General features: G+C 42.6%; 1 protein-coding gene across 1 annotated transcript in view; it reads left to right on the forward strand.

Moving 5' to 3' along the window:
• The window catches only part of ABCB1 (ATP binding cassette subfamily B member 1), a 99,873-nt gene that overhangs the window by 37,294 nt on the left and 44,867 nt on the right, over positions 1–17,712 (forward strand). Inside the window, exons 6-10 of the mRNA XM_065398464.1 lie at positions 339–387; positions 8,336–8,527; positions 9,489–9,660; positions 10,773–10,897; positions 14,806–14,977. Coding sequence (XP_065254536.1) covers positions 339–387; positions 8,336–8,527; positions 9,489–9,660; positions 10,773–10,897; positions 14,806–14,977 — 710 coding nt within the window. The remainder of the gene's footprint in view (positions 1–338; positions 388–8,335; positions 8,528–9,488; positions 9,661–10,772; positions 10,898–14,805; positions 14,978–17,712) is intronic.

Raw genomic sequence — 17,712 nt, forward strand, 5'->3', positions numbered from 1 at the left:
AACAAAGTCCGTGTACATTCTAGAATGAGTATTATAGGCAAAATTCTGATCTCAGTTAGACTTGTGTAACTCTGAAGTAAGTGACAGCAGAATTTAGCTTTATATTGTAATTGCCACTGTTGCATTATAGGTATAAGCCTGCACTTTTGGCCTGAAAACCTAATTGTACAACTTGTTGTACACCCTCAATTCCCATTGAAGTCAATGGAGGCCTAGGGTACTTCGCACTTCTCAGGATTTGCTCAGCACCTTGAAGGATTAGGAGTTTATACAGAAAAGTTATTAAAACATGCTTTAGTATATGTATTTAACAAAAATTTCTTATGTTTTTCTTTAAGGGAATATTTCTTTTAATCCTTATCAGAAACTTGAGGAACAAATGACCAGGTAATTAGTAATTGTTAATTATCTTCAGGATTGCCTTTCTTTTAGGCAGTGGTAGAGGTCTCTAATCAAACCATTATTTCCCTAAAGGTAATTTTATATCTAAAACTATGAAACAAACAATTAGCTGGTGCGTTAGATACATGTCAGTCAAAGTGTTACATACAGCTAGAGGGTTACACTCTTTGTTACTTAGAATCATAGAATATCAGGGTTGGAAGGGACCTCAGGAGGTCATCTAGTCCAACCCCCCTGCTCAAAGCAGAACCTAATCCCAACTAAATCATCCCAGCCAGGGCTTTGTCAAGCCTGACCTTAAAAACCTCTAAGGAAGGAGATTCCACCACCTCACTAGGTAACCCATTCCAGTGCTTCACCACCCTCCTAGTGAAAAAGTTTTTCGTAATATCCAATCTAAACCTCCCCCACTGCAACTTGAGACCATTACTCCTTGTTCTGTCATCTGCTACCACTGAGAACAGTCTAGATCCATCCTCTTTGGAACCCCCTTTCAGGTAGTTGAAAGCAGCTATCAAATCATCCCTCATTCTTCTCTTCTCCAGACTAAACAATCCCAGTTCCCTCAGCCTCTCCTCATAACTCATGTGCTCCAGCCCCCTAATCATTTTTGTTGTCCTCCGCTGGACTCTTTCCAATTTTTCCACATCCTTCTTGTAGTGTGGGGCCCAAAACTGGACACAGTACTCCAGGTGAGGCCTCACCAATGTCGAATAGAGGGGAACGATCACGTCCCTCGATCTGCTGGCAATGCCCCTACTTATACAGCCCAAAATGCCGTTAGCCTTCTTGGCAACAAGGGCACACTGTTGACTCATATCCAGCTTCTCATCCACGGTAACCCCTAGGTCCTTTTCTGCAGAACTGCTGCCTAGCCACTCCGTCCCTAGTCTGTAGCAGTGAATGGGATTCTTCCGTCCTAAGTGCAGGACTCTGCACTTGTCCTTGTTGAACCTCATCAGATTTCTTTTGGCCCAATCCTCTAATTTGTCTAGGTCCCTCTGTATCCTATCCCTACCCTCCAGCATATCTACCACTCCTCCCAGTTTAGTGTCATCTGCAAACTTGCTGAGGGTGCAGTCCACGCCATCCTCCAGATCATTAATGAAGATATTGAACAAAACCGGCCCCAGGACCGAACCTTGGGGCACTCCGCTTGAAACCGGCTGCCAACTAGACATGGAGCCGTTGATCACTACCCATTGAGCCCGACGATCTAGCCAGCTTTCTGTCCACCTTATAGTCCATTTATCCAGCCCATACTTCTTTAACTTGCTGGCAAGAATACTGTGGGAGACCGTATCAAAAGCTTTGCTAAAGTCAAGGAATAACACATCCACTGCTTTCCCCTCATCCACAGACCCAGTTATCTCCTCATAGAAGGCAATTAGGTTAGTCAGGCATGACTTGCCCTTGGTGAATCCATGCTGACTGTTCCTGATCACTTTCCTCTCCCCTAAGTGCTTCAGAATTGATTCCTTGAGGACCTGCTCCATGATTTTTCCAGGGACTGAGGTGAGGCTGACTGGCCTGTAGTTCCCCAGATCCTCCTTCTTCCCTTTTTTAAAGATGGGCACTACATTAGCCTTTTTCCAGTCATCCGGGACCTCCCCCGATTGCCATGAGTTTTCAAAGATAATGGCCAATGGCTCTGCAATCACATCCGCCAACTCCTTTAGCACCCTCGGATGCAGTGCATCCGGCCCCATGGACTTCTGCTCGTCCAGTTTTTCTAAATAGTCCCAAACCACTTCTTTCTCTACAGAGGGCTGGTCACCTTCTCCCCATACTGTGCTGCCCAGTGCAGCAGTCTGGGAGCTGACCTTGTTCGTGAAGACAGAGGCAAAAAAATCATTGAGTACATTAGCTTTTTCCACATCCTCGGTCACTAGGTTGCCTCCCTCATTCAGTAAGGGGCCCACACTTTCCTTGACTTTCTTCTTGTTGCTAACATACCTGAAGAAACCCTTCTTGTTACTCTTAACATCTCTTGCTAGCTGCAACTCCAAGTGTGATTTGGCCTTCCTGATTTCACTCCTGCATGCCTGAGCAATATTTTTATACTCCTCCCTGGTAATTTGTCCAGTCTTCCACTTCTTGTAAGCTTCTTTTTTGCGTTTAAGATCAGCAAGGATTTTACTGTTTAGCCAAGCTGGTTGCCTGCCATATTTACTATTCTTTCTACACATCGGGATGGTTTGTTCCTGCAACCTCAATAAGGATTCTTTAAAATACAGCCAGCTCTCCTGGACTCCTTTCCCCCTCATGTTATTCTCCCAGGGGATTCTGCCCATCAGTTCCCTGAGGGAGTCAAAGTCTGCTTTTCTGAAGTCCAGGGTCCGTATTCTGCTGCTCTCCTTTCTTCCTTGTGTCAGGATCCTGAACTCGACCATCTCATGGTCACTGCCTCCCAGTTTTTCATCCACTTTTCCTTCCCCTACTAATTCTTCCCTGTTTGTGAGCAGCAGGTCTAAAAGAGCTCTGCCCCTAGTTGGTTCCTCCAGCACTTGCACCAGAAAATTGTCCCCTACACTTTCCAAAAACTTCCTGGTTTGTCTGTGCACCGCTGTATTGCTCTCCCAGCAGATATCAGGGTGATTAAAGTCTCCCATGAGAACCAGGGCCTGCAATCTAGTAACTTGTGCTAGTTGCCAGAAGAAAGCCTCGTCCACATCATCCTCCTGGTCTGGTGGTCTATAGCAGACTCCCACCACAACATCACCCTTGTTGCTCACACTTCTAAACTTAATCCAGAGACTCTCAGGTTTTTCTGCAGTTTCATACTGGAGCTCTGAGCAGTCATACTCCTCTCTTACATACAATGCAACTCCCCCACCTTTTCTGCCCTGCCTGTCCTTCCTGAACAGTTTATATCCATCCATGACAGTACTCCAGTCATGTGAGTTATCCCACCAAGTCTCTGTTATTCCAATGACATTATAGTTTCTTGACTGTGCCAGGACTTCCAGTTCTCCCTGCTTGTTTCCCAGGCTTCTTGCATTTGTGTATAGGCACTTAAGATAACTCGCTGATCGTCCCGCTTTCTCAGTCTGAGACAGGAGTCCTCCCCTCTTGCACTCTCCTGCTCGTGCTTCCTCCCGGTATCCCATTTCTCTACTTACCTCAGGGCTTTGGTCTCCTTCCCCCGGTGAACCTAGTTTAAAGCCCTCCTCACTAGGTTAGCCAGCCTGCTTGCGAAGATGTTCTTCCCTCTCTTCGTTAGGTGGAGCCCGTCTCTGCCTAGCACTCCTCCTTCTTGGAACACCATCCCATGGTCGAAGAATCCAAAGCCTTCTCTCCGACACCACTTGCGTAGCCATTCATTGACTTCCACAATTCGACGGTCTCTACCCAGGCCTTTTCCCTGCACAGGGAGGATGGACGAGAACACCACTTGCGCCTCAAACTCCTTTATCCTTCTTCCCAGAGCCATGTAGTCTGCAGTGATCCGATCAAGGTCATTCTTGGCAGTATCATTGGTGCCCACGTGGAGAAGCAGGAAGTGGTAGCGATCCGAGGGCTTGATGAGTCTCGGCAGTCTCTCCGTCACATCGTGAATCCTAGCTCCTGGCAAGCAGCAGACCTCTCGGTTTTCTCGGTGCTGTCCTAGTACACTGGGCATGCCCAGAGCTCCTTGCATTCCTCCATTCCCACTCCTCCCCTTCCCAGCACCCTCTCATCCCCTTCTACTTCAGGAACACCCTGCAAGTCCCCCCCTTCCTCTCCCCCTCCCCCTCCCCATATTGGGAGGATTAACGGAGCTAAAATGAGAGCTATTATAAACTGGAATGTGTTCATGGCTGCCATGCACCGGTTCATTGATTTAGCTAGTTTATAGATAATGACATAGGTAGTTGAAGTTGCTAGCTCTGCTAACCTGATGCCAAGGACTCTGTGTGTGCCCTCTGATCCCACACTGCCTCCCCAATTTCTCCCTTCTGGTTTTCATCAGAGGCAATAGGATTCTGCCCACTGATGCCTAGAACATTCCATTTGCAATTGATCAGATGCATCATTCAAAAGTTAATTGTTATATCCAAACATGCTAGCAGAGAAATGCTATCTAACTGAATGTAAGGCTTCACAAGCTCAGCCAATTAAACAGCAGCTTTCAAATAATTCTTCATCTTCTAGTGTAAAAAAATTAAAATAATGGATGAAGACAGTGGATTTTGACCTCCATGACTGTTCCTCCTTATTTTTGTCCATAATAAGGTGGCAGACCTCTTCTTTTTCTCAGACTCTTTTATGCCTGTGGTAGACTCCTACATAAAGCTGCTGACTCATTGCAGCAAATGTAGCTTGTTAACTGCGGGCTACTAGGGAGGTAGAACAAAGGAGTTACTAGAGAGATACACTAGAGACAGTCAAACGTAGAGAGGAAATTTAAGCATATGTTTTTGAATGATCAACAATGCTGAATTCCAGGAAGGGGTAGCGTTTGGATGTTAAATCAAGATCAGAGTGCTCTGCTGAGGATGTTGTAGGGCAGGGGTCGTCAACCTCTGGCACGCGACTCGCCAGGGTAAGCACCCTGGAGGGCCAGGCCAGTTTGTTTACCTGCCACGTCGGCAGGTTCGGCCAATTGCGGCTCCCACTGGCCGCGGTTCGCCATCCCAGGCCAATGGGGGCTGCAGGAAGCGGCGGCCAGCACATCCCTCGCCTGCGCCGCTTCCCACAGCCCCCATTGGCCTGGGATGGCGAACCGCAGCCAGTGGGAGCCATGATCGGCCGAACCTGCGACGCGGCAGGTAAACAAACTGGCCCAGCCCACCAAGGTGCTTACCCTGGCGAGCCGTGTGCCAGAGGTTGCCGACCCCCTGTTGTAGGGACTCAGCCCATTTCAATGACATTGTCCCAGTGAAAGAAATATTTTATATACACTTTCTATTTATAAACTCATAAAATTCCACATAAAAACCAAGATAAGATAAGGTCTGTCAAATGAGTATGCAAGCATGTTACAGACATGCTAGGGGATAGCAAAGGTGATGTCAATGCTAGAAGTATTTAATATAGTCAACACTGCAGAGTAGAAAACTTCTTTTCAATAGATAGCATCCATAATGTGGAGTGTTTACCTGCAATATCTAATTTAGATATTTATAGAATACTAGTCACTGTAGTACCTATGTATTTATTGCTACTGTATGGAGCTAAATTATCAGTAGAAAGGATTCCCTGAAACCATTCTTTTTTACAGTGGTAACAGCCGACTAAGTGCTAACTCTCATGAATGAACCTAAAAATGTTCTCACTAGTTAATCATTATACTTCTCTTTGTTTCTTTAAAACCATCTGGGGTCCTGATCCAAGGCCCATTGAAGTCAACAGAAAGACACCTACTGACTTCAATGAAGTCTGTATAAAGCTTTAGCAAAGAAGTTATCATTGTACAAGCTATCACTGTAGCTCAGAGAACCAAAAAACATAGGTCAGGGCCAATCATAGTTCTAGGAACATAAGAATGGCCATACTGGGTCAGACCAAAGGTCCATCTAGCCCAGTATCCTGTCTTCCAACAGTGGCAATGCCAGGTGCCCCAAAGGGAATGAACAGAACAGGTAATCACCAAGTGATCCATCCCCTGTTGCCCATTCCCAGCTTCTGGCAAAGAGAGGCTAGGGACACCAGCCCTGCCCATCCTGGCTAATACCTATAGATGGACTATCCTCCATGAATTTATCTATAGTTCAGGATTTATATAGGAAGTCGTATAGGAATCCTATACTTCATAAAAAACTACTAAACTATGGGTGGTAAGATTATATTTCCCTATGCACAGTTTATTCCATAATTGTCCATTATAACGTTCTTGCACCTTCCTCTGAAGCATCAGGTACTGCCTGCTGTCAGAGATAGGATGTGGAAATAGGTGGACCATAGGTTTGAGTCAGTGTAGCAATTCCTATATTTCTATGATCTTTTATTCCTTCTCTCTTTTCATCCATCCCTCATTTTCTTTCCTTTCTCTTCCCCCTGCCCTTTTTGGGTTCTCTTCTTCTCTTTTTCCCCTTTCCATTTCCCCTTGCCCTTGTCTTTCCGTTTCAACTTCTCTTTTCTCCCTCCTTTACAGGAGTCAACCTTTCCCCTGAAGATTGTCTTTCACAGGGCTCACCCCTGTACTGTATAACCAGCATGCCTGGACTTGCCCCTGAAAGCAATTTATCATTAGAGATTATTATGTTAAATTCTAGTCCCTATTATACATTAAAAACAATTTACAAGAACAGTAATTAACATAAAAATTACATGGATGAATTCAGGAATTGGGTTCTAAAAATGCACACATTATGTTTCTTACTCAAATAATAATTATACCTAAAATCCAGCTTTCATCCAGAACATTTGTTGTTGAATAGTTAATTCACAATGCAATGTGCAATTAACTTTCACCAATGATTCTACCAAAATAAATTTGATCAATAAGGAATTTCACACATAATTGAATTCACTTTGTTATGGATTGTCATAAAACAAATCCTGTAATACTTGCTGTTGAATTTTAAAGATTCTTTATAGAGAGACAAGGTGAATGAGGTAATATCTTTTATTGAACCAACTTCTGTTGGTGAGAGCAATAAACTTTTGAGATTATTGAACTCTTCTTGAGGTCTTAATATCCTGTGACCAACCCAACTACAACAACACTACATGCTGATTCATTATAATTTTACAGTGTTTAAGGTGATTTAAGGTCAACATTTAGCTAATCATTCAGCTTTAAGTTAGCCATTAACCTATTTTTATAGTTCAGTTTAGATATGATTTATTTTATAAATTATGAAATCTCAAAGTAAATTGAGTTGTGTCATGCAACAATGGGAAAAAATCATAGTCACTTTCTTCTAAAGTGGGACAAGGGACTTTATTAGAATATGGAAAACAGAATTATCACCAAAGCTACTCTGTCTCTTTTTGTACTTCACTGCGGAGCTTTTGCTTACAACCTTCCCAACCCCCATCCTGTCTCGCTTCAAATTCCAGCTACAGCTTTAAAGAAACAGTACACATAATTTTACATATCTATAGGTGTGGGAGGATCCAAATGGCTTTTATCTTTATTTTGTAATTATTCATCTTTATGTAAATGTACTAATCTGGTAATGAAATTTGGCATGTGCCTCACACAAAGAAAGTTTAGATGTAATTTCCTATTGTTTTATGGCTATGGCACATGGAATAGTATTGAATAAAATTAAAATACATGTTATGAATATACATATGAGCTAGAGGAATTTGCTGAACTTTAAATTATCATAATAAAATGGAATTCCATATAAGGAATTTATTGGCATCTACCTGCAACAAAGGTTTATCTAATTTTTTTGTCCTGTATGTGTGGAGGATCATTTTATTTAACTGAATTAGCTCTATAGAGGAGTTTTGGTTTTTTTTATCTTCAGGAATACATACTCATTTTAAAACAAAATTATTTCAAAGTTCTCTCACTGATGAGTAAATGAAATTGTGTATAACTAGTAAAGGATGATGACAGTCAAACATGAAATATAATTTCAACCCTTGCTGCTTCATTAGATTCGGAATGGGATTTTCAAATTCCACCCTTTACCTTTCTTCATTATTAGCAGTATAGTACTTCCACAGTAAAGTATACTCCAAGTAGGTTTTCTACCCATATGTCAGTGGTCTCTGAGCTATCCATTCTTAGATAAAAAAATACAGGTTTTCAGGTAACTTGTGGAGGTCACACATTTAAGTGGACAGATATGAAATATGGTTCTAAAAGGACCTACTGAAAAATATTACCAACACTGAAGAGAGGAAAAAATTCAGATAGTGTCCAAAGAATATTCCATATTAGTTTATTTATGTATGTAAAGTACTGAAGTTAAAATCTATATCTAAAAGACTTGTTTGGGGTGGAAAAAAAATCCAATTTAAAGGATCTCTGCAATTTTGTTCCTTTCAGATATTCATACTATTATTCTGGAATAGGAGCTGGCGTTCTATTTGCAGCCTACATGCAAGTTGCATTTTGGACACTGGCAGCTGGCCGGCAAATTAAGAAAATCAGACAACAATTTTTCCACTCAATAATGCGACAGGAAATTGGGTGGTTTGATGTGAATGATGTTGGGGAACTCAACACTCGACTTATAGAGTAAGTATATTTTTAACTATCAGTTGTGATATTCCCTTCACAACCGTGTTTCTTTACCTTATTAAACGTATGTATGAACTATATTAAAATGTCTTCAAAATCCTTATATGAAAATCTAGTGAATTTACTATCTACGTGTTGAAATGTACAACATGGAGAGCCCTGCAGACTGAACTCCTTTACTCTACCAAAGAACAGGGATGTCACAGCAGTGTCCATGCCAGCATTGTCATGCTGCCAGGGCAACTAAATCCTATCCTGAGGGATCATTACCAAGAAGGAAAAATATAGTTCAGTTTTCATGCACATTGAGGGCCTGAGCTAACAAGATGCTGAATAATTCTGGCAAAAGGTCAGGCAACCTCAACTCCCAATCACTTTCCTCTGCTCACATGAAAGGAACTGCCCTGTCTTTCCTGGGACCCACTAGAGAACTTTCAAATGAGTCCAATATATGCATGTAGGAGATGACACGAAATGGATAGATTGGGCCCAGCATGGGCCCTGTTGGAGGTCATTTGGAAAAGGTTACATTACATTTTCCATGGGGAATGTCCAGTTTTCCAAGGTTGCATTATATTTTCTCCTCAGGAGAGCTGTCCTGGAGGCAGCTGTTGACAAAGATTGGAAAGAGGAATGTAGGGACCCTACAGCCAGTGTGCGCCTCCACACAGTCGTCCATGTGCCTCAAGTGAATCCTCCAAGATTTGCATGTAAAGTTTAAGAAAATCATTCTGAGCCTACAGGGTTTTCTTCCCTGGCCTCCTCCCATGTGTGTTTCTGTTGGATGAAACATTCATGACCTATGTTAGGTGTGGATACAAAGTGTGTTATATCTAAATTAATCTGCAGCTTAGAGCTTTTAGAAAATGTGACAGAATTGACAAAGTGTACTGCATCAATAAAAAAGCTTTTGTGTTTTCCACTTTCCTCAACACTTTGGATGTAATTTGTTTTTTAGTGATGTGTCCAAAATTAATGAAGGAATTGGTGACAAAATTGGAATGCTCTTTCAGGCAATAGCTACATTTCTCACAGGATTTATAGTTGGTTTCACAAAAGGATGGAAATTAACCCTTGTAATACTGGCAGTCAGTCCTGTCCTGGGACTCTCAGCTGCTCTCTGGGCAAAGGTGGGTGAAAGCTGTGAATTTTCACTGAGATGTAAAAGTACACTAAAGTGTCTTGTTTCAAGTGAGTGAGCCTCTTAATTTCCTCACTAAGAGTCATAGTACATTTAATTCCTTAGGGCTGTTAAAAATCATAGCTTTAGACTTGTCAACACAGAGAAGTTAAATTATAGAACTATACCTATACTGGCATAATTAAAGTGATACAACAGATAAAGTGTCCCTAGTGTGGACACAATTTTACTGATGTAAAGGTGGTTATATTGGTATAGCTTATTCCTGTATGGGAAAGGGAAGAAGCCATACCACTATAAGGCACCCTTACAACCATATAACTGTGTACACAGTAGGGGTTGTATCAGTGTAACTATATTGGTAAAAACTCACACACCTAACAAAAATGGTTATACGGGTACAAAAACTTTTAGTCCAAACCTTAGTCTCAGAAATAGACTTTTTTTCCAGATTTGTTACTGCTTTTTGCTGGGATTTTCAAAGGGGCCTAACAAAGTTAGGTCTCTAACTACCATTGAATTTCAGTGGGAGTTGAGTCCCTTGATCCCTTTGGCTCGTGAAAATCCCAATCTTTGGATACATATGGAAATTAGAATCATAGAATCATATAAATGTAGGAATGGAAGGGACCTTGATAGGTCATCTAATCCAGTCCAGATGTTCCTAGCTGCTGTATGGCCCCTTATAGACTGTAGCCAACTGGCATAACTAGAGCAGCCTACTGGCTGCTCTAACCTACCTGGGATCAGAATGGTGCAGATCTACCCTGAGAATCAAACAGGGAGCCATAACCAGTTCACTAAGAGCCACCCACACATACACTTGTGCACTGACTGAAAGCAGAAAATCTAGGTCTCAGTTTTTGATAGACGCTAACACTAAAATTTAATTTTTATATAATTGATGTATTCTTTATTTCTTATAATATGTGGTTTGGCCCATTCTACGGTATTTAAGCAAAAGGCTTATTTTCTAATAAATGGCATTATAATGCATTTTTTTGGAAAGAGGACACTATGGTGAAAAGACATAAATAATATGCTCAAGCTGATTCAATTTTTCTTTGAACAGTAAGGTTAAAATATTTTCCTTTTATACAGATACTCTCTGCATTCACTGACAAAGAACTAACTGCATATGCAAAAGCAGGAGCTGTTGCAGAGGAAGTTCTGGCAGCAATTCGGACTGTTATTGCTTTTGGAGGACAGAAAAAAGAAATCAAAAGGTCAGAAAAATGTTTTCATTCATCAGCTAGTTTTAAAACTCTCAGTTTAAATGTTTTGAATTTTTCTTGTATCTTCACTGCTGAAAGTTTGTCACCCGGGGCTGACAAAACTGGTTCCTTGGTGAAAGTGATCTTCAAATAAAGGTAGAGCACTATTGTACTCAGTGCATTTTGGGAGTAATTAAGACAGGAAGTTGCCTAATAAGAATGTTCTCTTTTACAAGTTTTATTGTAAGCTGAATAATGATTATTTATTTTTCCAGAGCCTCACAAAACAAAGACATGGTCAGTACTCCAAAGGGTGTACAATCTAATTTCAATATCACACAATAAGCAACAGACAAAATAGACAAACAGACAAAAATGGGGGATGGGGAAAGAAAAGACAAGGGTAACACTAATAAGATTATGTGGTTACTCAATAAGCCATGGCATGTACACATCTTGATAGTTCCATTGTTAGGTTCATTTATTCTTATTGTATTATGGAACAGCATTCTCGTCATTTGTCCTGACCTTTTATCTAAAAATGACCATCAGAGCCACAAAACTTGGCAGGAACTCTCCACTGACTGTGGTTGCTGAAGGGGAGAGGGGCCATGCAGCTCATCTCAGCACCTTTCTTAGGGAGCATATCACCATAGTATGTGAGTGCACCTCGTCAGTGCTCTCTTACTCATCCACAGAGTTTCTTCTTCCAGCCTCTGGTACTTGGCACTATGTGCCCTAAAGCAAGTCACTTAGAATTATAGAATCACAGAATATCAGGGTTGGAAGGGACCTCAGGAGATCATCTAGTTCAACCCCCTGCTCAAAGAAGGACCTAATCCCCAAATAAAGCATCCCAGCCAGGGCTTTGTCAAGCCTGACCTTAAAAACCTCTAAGGAAGGAGATTCCACCACCTCCCTAAGTAACCCATTCCAGGGCTTCACAACCCTCCTAGTGAAAAAGTTTTTCCTAATATCCAACCTAAATCTCCCCCACTGCAACTTGAGACCATTACTCCTTGTTCTGTCATCTGCTACCACTGAGAACAGTCTAGATCCATCCTCTTTGGAACCCCCTTTCAGGTAGTTGAAAGCAGCTATCAAATTCCCCCTCATTCTTCTCTTCTGCAGACTAAATAATCCCAGTTCCCTCAGCCTCTCCTCATAAGTCATGTGCTCCAGCCCCGTAATCATTTTTGTTGCTATCCGTTGGACTCTTTCCAATTTTTCCACATCCTTTTGTAGTGTGCGGCCCAAAACTGGACACAGTACTCCAGATGAGGCCTCACCAATGCCGAATAGAGGGGAATGATCACATCCCTTGATCTGCTGGCAATGCTCCTTATGCAGCCCAAAATGCTGTTAACCTTCTTGGCAACAAGGTCACACTGTTGACTCATATCCAGCTTCTTGTCCACGGTAACCCCTAGGTCCTTTTCTGCAGAACTGCTGCCTAGCCACTCCGTCCCTAGTCTGTAGCAGTGAATGGGATTCTTCCGTCCTAAGTGCAGGACTCTGCACTTGTCCTTGTTGAACCTCATCAGATTTCTTTTGGCCCAATCCTCTAATTTGTCTAGGTCTCTCTGTATCCTATCCCTACCCTCCAGCATATCTACCACTCCTCCCAGCTTAGTGTCATCTGAAAACTTGCTGAGGGTGCAATCCACGCCATCCTCCAGATCATTAATGAAGATATTGAACCAGGACCGACCCTTGGGGCACTCTGCTTGATACTGGCTGCCAACTAGACATTGAGCCATTGATCACTATCCATTGAGCCCGATGATCTAGCCATCTTTCTATCCACCTTATAGTCCATTCATCCAGCCCATACTTCTTTAACTTGCTGGCAAGAATACTGTGGAAGACCGTATCAAAAGCTTTGCTAAAGTCAAGGAATAACACATCCACTGCTTTCCCCTCATCCACAGACCCAGTTATCTCATCATAGAAGGCAATTAGGTTAGTCAGGCATGACTTGCCCTTGGTGAATCCATGCTGTCTGTTCCTGATCACTTTCATCTCCTCGAAGTGCTTCAAAATTGATTCCTTGAGGATCTGTTCCATGATTTTTCCAGGGACTGAGGTGAGGCTGACTGGCCTGTAGTTCCCCGGATCCTCCTTCTTCCCTTTTTTAAAGATGGGCACTACATTAGCCTTTTCCCAGTCATCCGGGACCTCCCCTGATCTCCATGAGTTTTCAAAGATAATGACCAATGCCTCTGCAATCACATCCGCCAATTCCTTTAGCATCCTCGGATGCAGTACATCTGACCCCATGGATTTGTGCTCGTCCAGCTTTTCTAAATAGTTAATTTAAGTTAACTTAATTTGCTTGTACCTCAGTGCCATCTTTCATAGGATGACTGGTCCCTTTAAAGGGCGATAGGCCAGCCCCCCTCTCTGGGCCATAATTATTAGCTGCTTCTGAGTCTGAGGGGACAGGACTAAGGGGATCAGGTGATAGGTTAATGGACACCTGGACCTCAGAAAAGGGCTGAGAGAGATCAGTCTGGGGTGTGGAACTATAGGCCGGCAGGCAGGGAGAAAACAGAGCCCAGGAAGGGGCTGAGAACAGTACTCCAGGGGAAGCCACCTGGGAGCAGAGTGCTCTATATTGGAGTGGGGGAAAGACTCACAGGTAGCCCTGAAAGGGGCTGAGAGCAGCTGAAGAGAAGCTCCTGAAGGATAGAAGAACTTTTTTGTTTATTGGGACTTACTAGCTGGACTTTTGTTACCCTGGAAAGGGTTGTTTGTTTATGACATGGCCAGAGGTCCAAGCCACATCTCCAGCACTGACCTGTATGTGGAAAGCTGAAGAGACTCACCTTGGGGAAGGCATCTGAGGCAGGGAGCACCAGCAGCAGCATACTCAGCCAGCAGAGGTTGCTGCACAGCAACCACATCCCATTGCACTCTGTATAATATCCTACAGGGTGCTGTGATTACACATTTTTAATGTTTGTGAGGTGTACAGATATTGTGGTGACAGGACCATTTAAGCACATAGATAGATTTTACAAATTATGACTCAGCTCTGAAAAATGGCGCCACCTATATTTGAGGATCTGAATCTCTTGGTCCTCTGTCAGGCCTGTGGTTACACAAGTAAACATAACAAATCTGTGGAAAATTGTGGGGAGACAAAAGGGCAACTGCAGGGAGGATGTCTGGAGGTCCTCTGCTGGACTATTTCTATTTCATGCTTTTAGGATGATTTAAAGATATTTAAAATGAAAAAATATGAGGAATAAATTACTACGTAATTTTTTAAAAATTGCCTGGCAGTTATTTTTGAGACAATTGTTTTCCCAGTCTTCAATACTTCCAGTCTGTATTAGGAATTACAGTACTTGTCTTTCATGGACAAGACAAATGCAGGCTCTTGAAGAAGGCTTCCTATTCTATTCCCACTTATTTGGGACCTTGTGGATATTTATGTACACATAAGGAATCCACCCAACCGTCAGATTTATCTCAGGTTTCTAATAGGGAACGACACTGCCAACTCTGAATATGTCCTTCTGAGTGTTTGTTTAAGAGACAATTTATTATTTTCCTTTTTTTAATCTAGAAAAGAAGGGCTGGCTTTCAGGAAACTGAATACAGCTTAGCTAAGGTAGAGAGAAGAGACTAATATATCTGAATGAAGTTATAAACTCTTATAGTGAAATTAATGGACATCCCTTCTCTTTAATCGATCCTCTTTTTTCTTACAATTGGCGCTACTAGCCAGCAGGCCTAGTCACGGATGCAGGAGTGGTCATTACATTAATTAATGTAAATTTTTGATATATCTGATTGTTATTTGTTTGTTAAAATGTTTTCTGTACCTAGAAAATTATTGATAGGCACAGTGAAAAAAAGAAACGTAATATGCTATCTTTTTTTAAATTCCCAACATGTGATTTTTCTTGCAGGTATCATAAAAATTTAGAAGACGCCAAAAATATTGGAATCAAGAAGGCTATTACAGCCAACATTTCTATGGGTATTGCTTTCTTACTGATATATGCATCATATGCATTGGCATTTTGGTATGGAGCCACTTTGGTGATATCTGATGATTATACTATTGGAAAAGTCCTTACGGTGAGTGTACCTCAGTAGATCAACAATTTTAATTAAAAATACCAAACAGAATTTTGGGAACTTGTTTGGGTTTAAACCCGGGAGCTGCGGGCGGCCATGCCTGCGGATGGTCAATGTAAACAAACTGTCTCGCGGCCCGCCGACAGATTACCCTGACGGGATGCAGGTTGCCCACCACTAGTTTAAACAGAACGAGTCTGCACTGAGTTACACTGCATGCAACCCTATTGAAGTTAATGGGGATAAATATACTGTACACTGACACTGAATTTGGCCTGCTGCACCTCAGTTTTCATCCATGCTAAGTAAAACAAAATGTAATTATCAAACTACCACTGTGTGGGCATTGGATGTCTCATAGGATTGATAACAGCATAATAATTCTTTCATCTGTAAGTCACTAGTTTTAGTTCAGACCAAGTCAGTAATGACCAAAAATTGTTTCCATATGATACTACTGGAGTCAGAGGCCCATGTTACATAACAGGGGTATAACCTTTTGTAACCACCACCTATATCCTGTGGGTGGAGCCAGGAAATGAGGACCAGTCTCTTACCAGCACTCCTGTGTGTCACAACTTTATTACTGCCAATATACAAGGTCAGATCAGTTCCTAATGGACAGATGTTCACATCACTAAAATCACCATCCTAGTTGGCATATGACTGGTACCCTTGCTGGAGGTCTGAGTAGAGGGGATAAGAATTCAATGAATATAGAGACTGAACTATCATCTCACTTCGAGGTGATCCTTCCAGGATGGGATAGGGATTCAGGCCTGGACTAAAGAATTTGGGAGCCCTGTGTACTATGGAAATTGGGCCCTGCTCCCTTCTATGAACTGGACAGCAATACTTCATACATACCCCAGAATGCCCCTCCTGCCCCACATATACCCCAACAACCCTTCACAACCCTCCAACTTATCCTAACAACCACCACACACAGTCCAGCAGCCCTGACATACATCCCACTCACTACAGCCCCCAGCATCTCCCCTTCATCCCAACATACCGGCTCCCAACAGCACAACCTTCAAACCCTTCAGCCTCCAAGACATGTGTCCCTCTGGGTGCTCCATTTCAGGTGTGCATGCACCTCCTGCACCTTTGACTGGAGATTTTTGGTAGCAGTGCCCATTCGGCCTACACATGTGCCCTACATGTCCTCATGGTCTCTAGCGAGGATATATAGGGCTGCATGGGTGAACCGCCATCAGTTTCTTCTCAACTGTCTTCGGCCTGAGATGGAGCATTGAGCATGTCCGATTTACTGTGTTGTTAGATAGTAATTATTCTATTTAGTTCGTTTGGAGTTGTTCTTTCCCTTTTGTGTTTTCCCCCTTTCAGGGGTTAATTTTGGACTCTTATTTCTGGGGTATGCCGGGATCCCCAGGTTTTAAATGTTGTTCTTCCTGCTGGGAATCCTTCTTGGTTAGTATTGGACTCTCTGTGTCTTAAGTGCTTGGGGAATATCCATGTACCCTCAAAGTGTAACTCTGCTCTTCATTTAAAAGCAGATCGTGTAAGAACAGGGAGATCAAATTCAAACTCATGATGGAGCAAGCTCTGAAACCAGCTTCTGACCAGAGTGCCAAGAACTCCCTTGTATATACTGCCCCATCCACCTCCAGATGCCGGTCACTGAGACCTTTTATGGGTATAACTTTTGCTACCCCATTGACCACCAGGTCCTGGGCACTGAAAGCTAAAAGAGATAAGACAACCACTATCCTATCCTCTTTGAGGTCACCAAAAACTTCAGGGGATGAGAGGTCTATGTCTGTACCTGCCATACCAACAGCCTTGCACTCTAAATGAAAATATCATCAAGAGGAGAACAACTATTAGATCTCCTTAAAGCAGAGACCGCAGACCCCAAGTGGAGTATTACTGAGGCTCCAAGTGCATCTGGTACCACAAAGGTATCTAAGGCTTCTAAAAGCTATGCCTCTTCCAAAAAGGAATAGGTACTGAAGAGATCCTCTGCTACAGGTAGTCACAGCTATGTCAGCAGACATTCTATGACAAAGAGGTTGGCACCGTCTGGCTCCTTAGTACCCTCAGTATCTACTTCACCACCCTGGACTGCTCCATCTGAATCTATGCTTGCACAGGTTCACCTTACAGCACATACTAGCCAGTTGCAATTAATTTTGACCTCCATTGTTCCTCTGGTGCCACAAGAGTTCTGGTACTCAAGAGGCCTCTTTGTACCCAATGAATTGAGTCTCCTCTACTGTCTAGTTTTGCTCATCTCTCAGTACCAAGATCCTCTGGGCCATTGACAGCAACTTTCTTGTCAGGACCCTCTGGTTCCCTACCTTCTTCCATCCAGGGAAAGCACTTATCACCTCCCATGGAATATACGAATGACTGTGACTTGCAACTCTCTGTTTGGGGATCTCCTGTTTACTCAATGGAATGTTATTCTCCTCCACATGCAGAGAGAAAGAAGGAGAGGTGACCTTGATCTTTGACCACCTGGGGTAACCAACAGTGGCTACCTGCACCTATGCCTTATGGTCAACCTCATTGGTCTTACTGGGATCCATGGGTCCTGTACTGTCAACAATTTCTGAGGGCCCTGCTTTCCCCCCGCAGGGAGCATAGACATTTTTGCTCTCCCATACCTTCACTCCCTCCTTACCAGCCAGAAACAGTAGAGGACACCTTTGAAGAACAAGAGGCAAGGGCTTATCAGGAGGTAACACCTCAGATGAATCTTTCCTTGT

The sequence above is a fragment of the Emys orbicularis genome, chromosome 2 (assembly GCF_028017835.1).
Source record: "Emys orbicularis isolate rEmyOrb1 chromosome 2, rEmyOrb1.hap1, whole genome shotgun sequence".
Taxonomy (NCBI): domain Eukaryota; kingdom Metazoa; phylum Chordata; order Testudines; family Emydidae; genus Emys; species Emys orbicularis.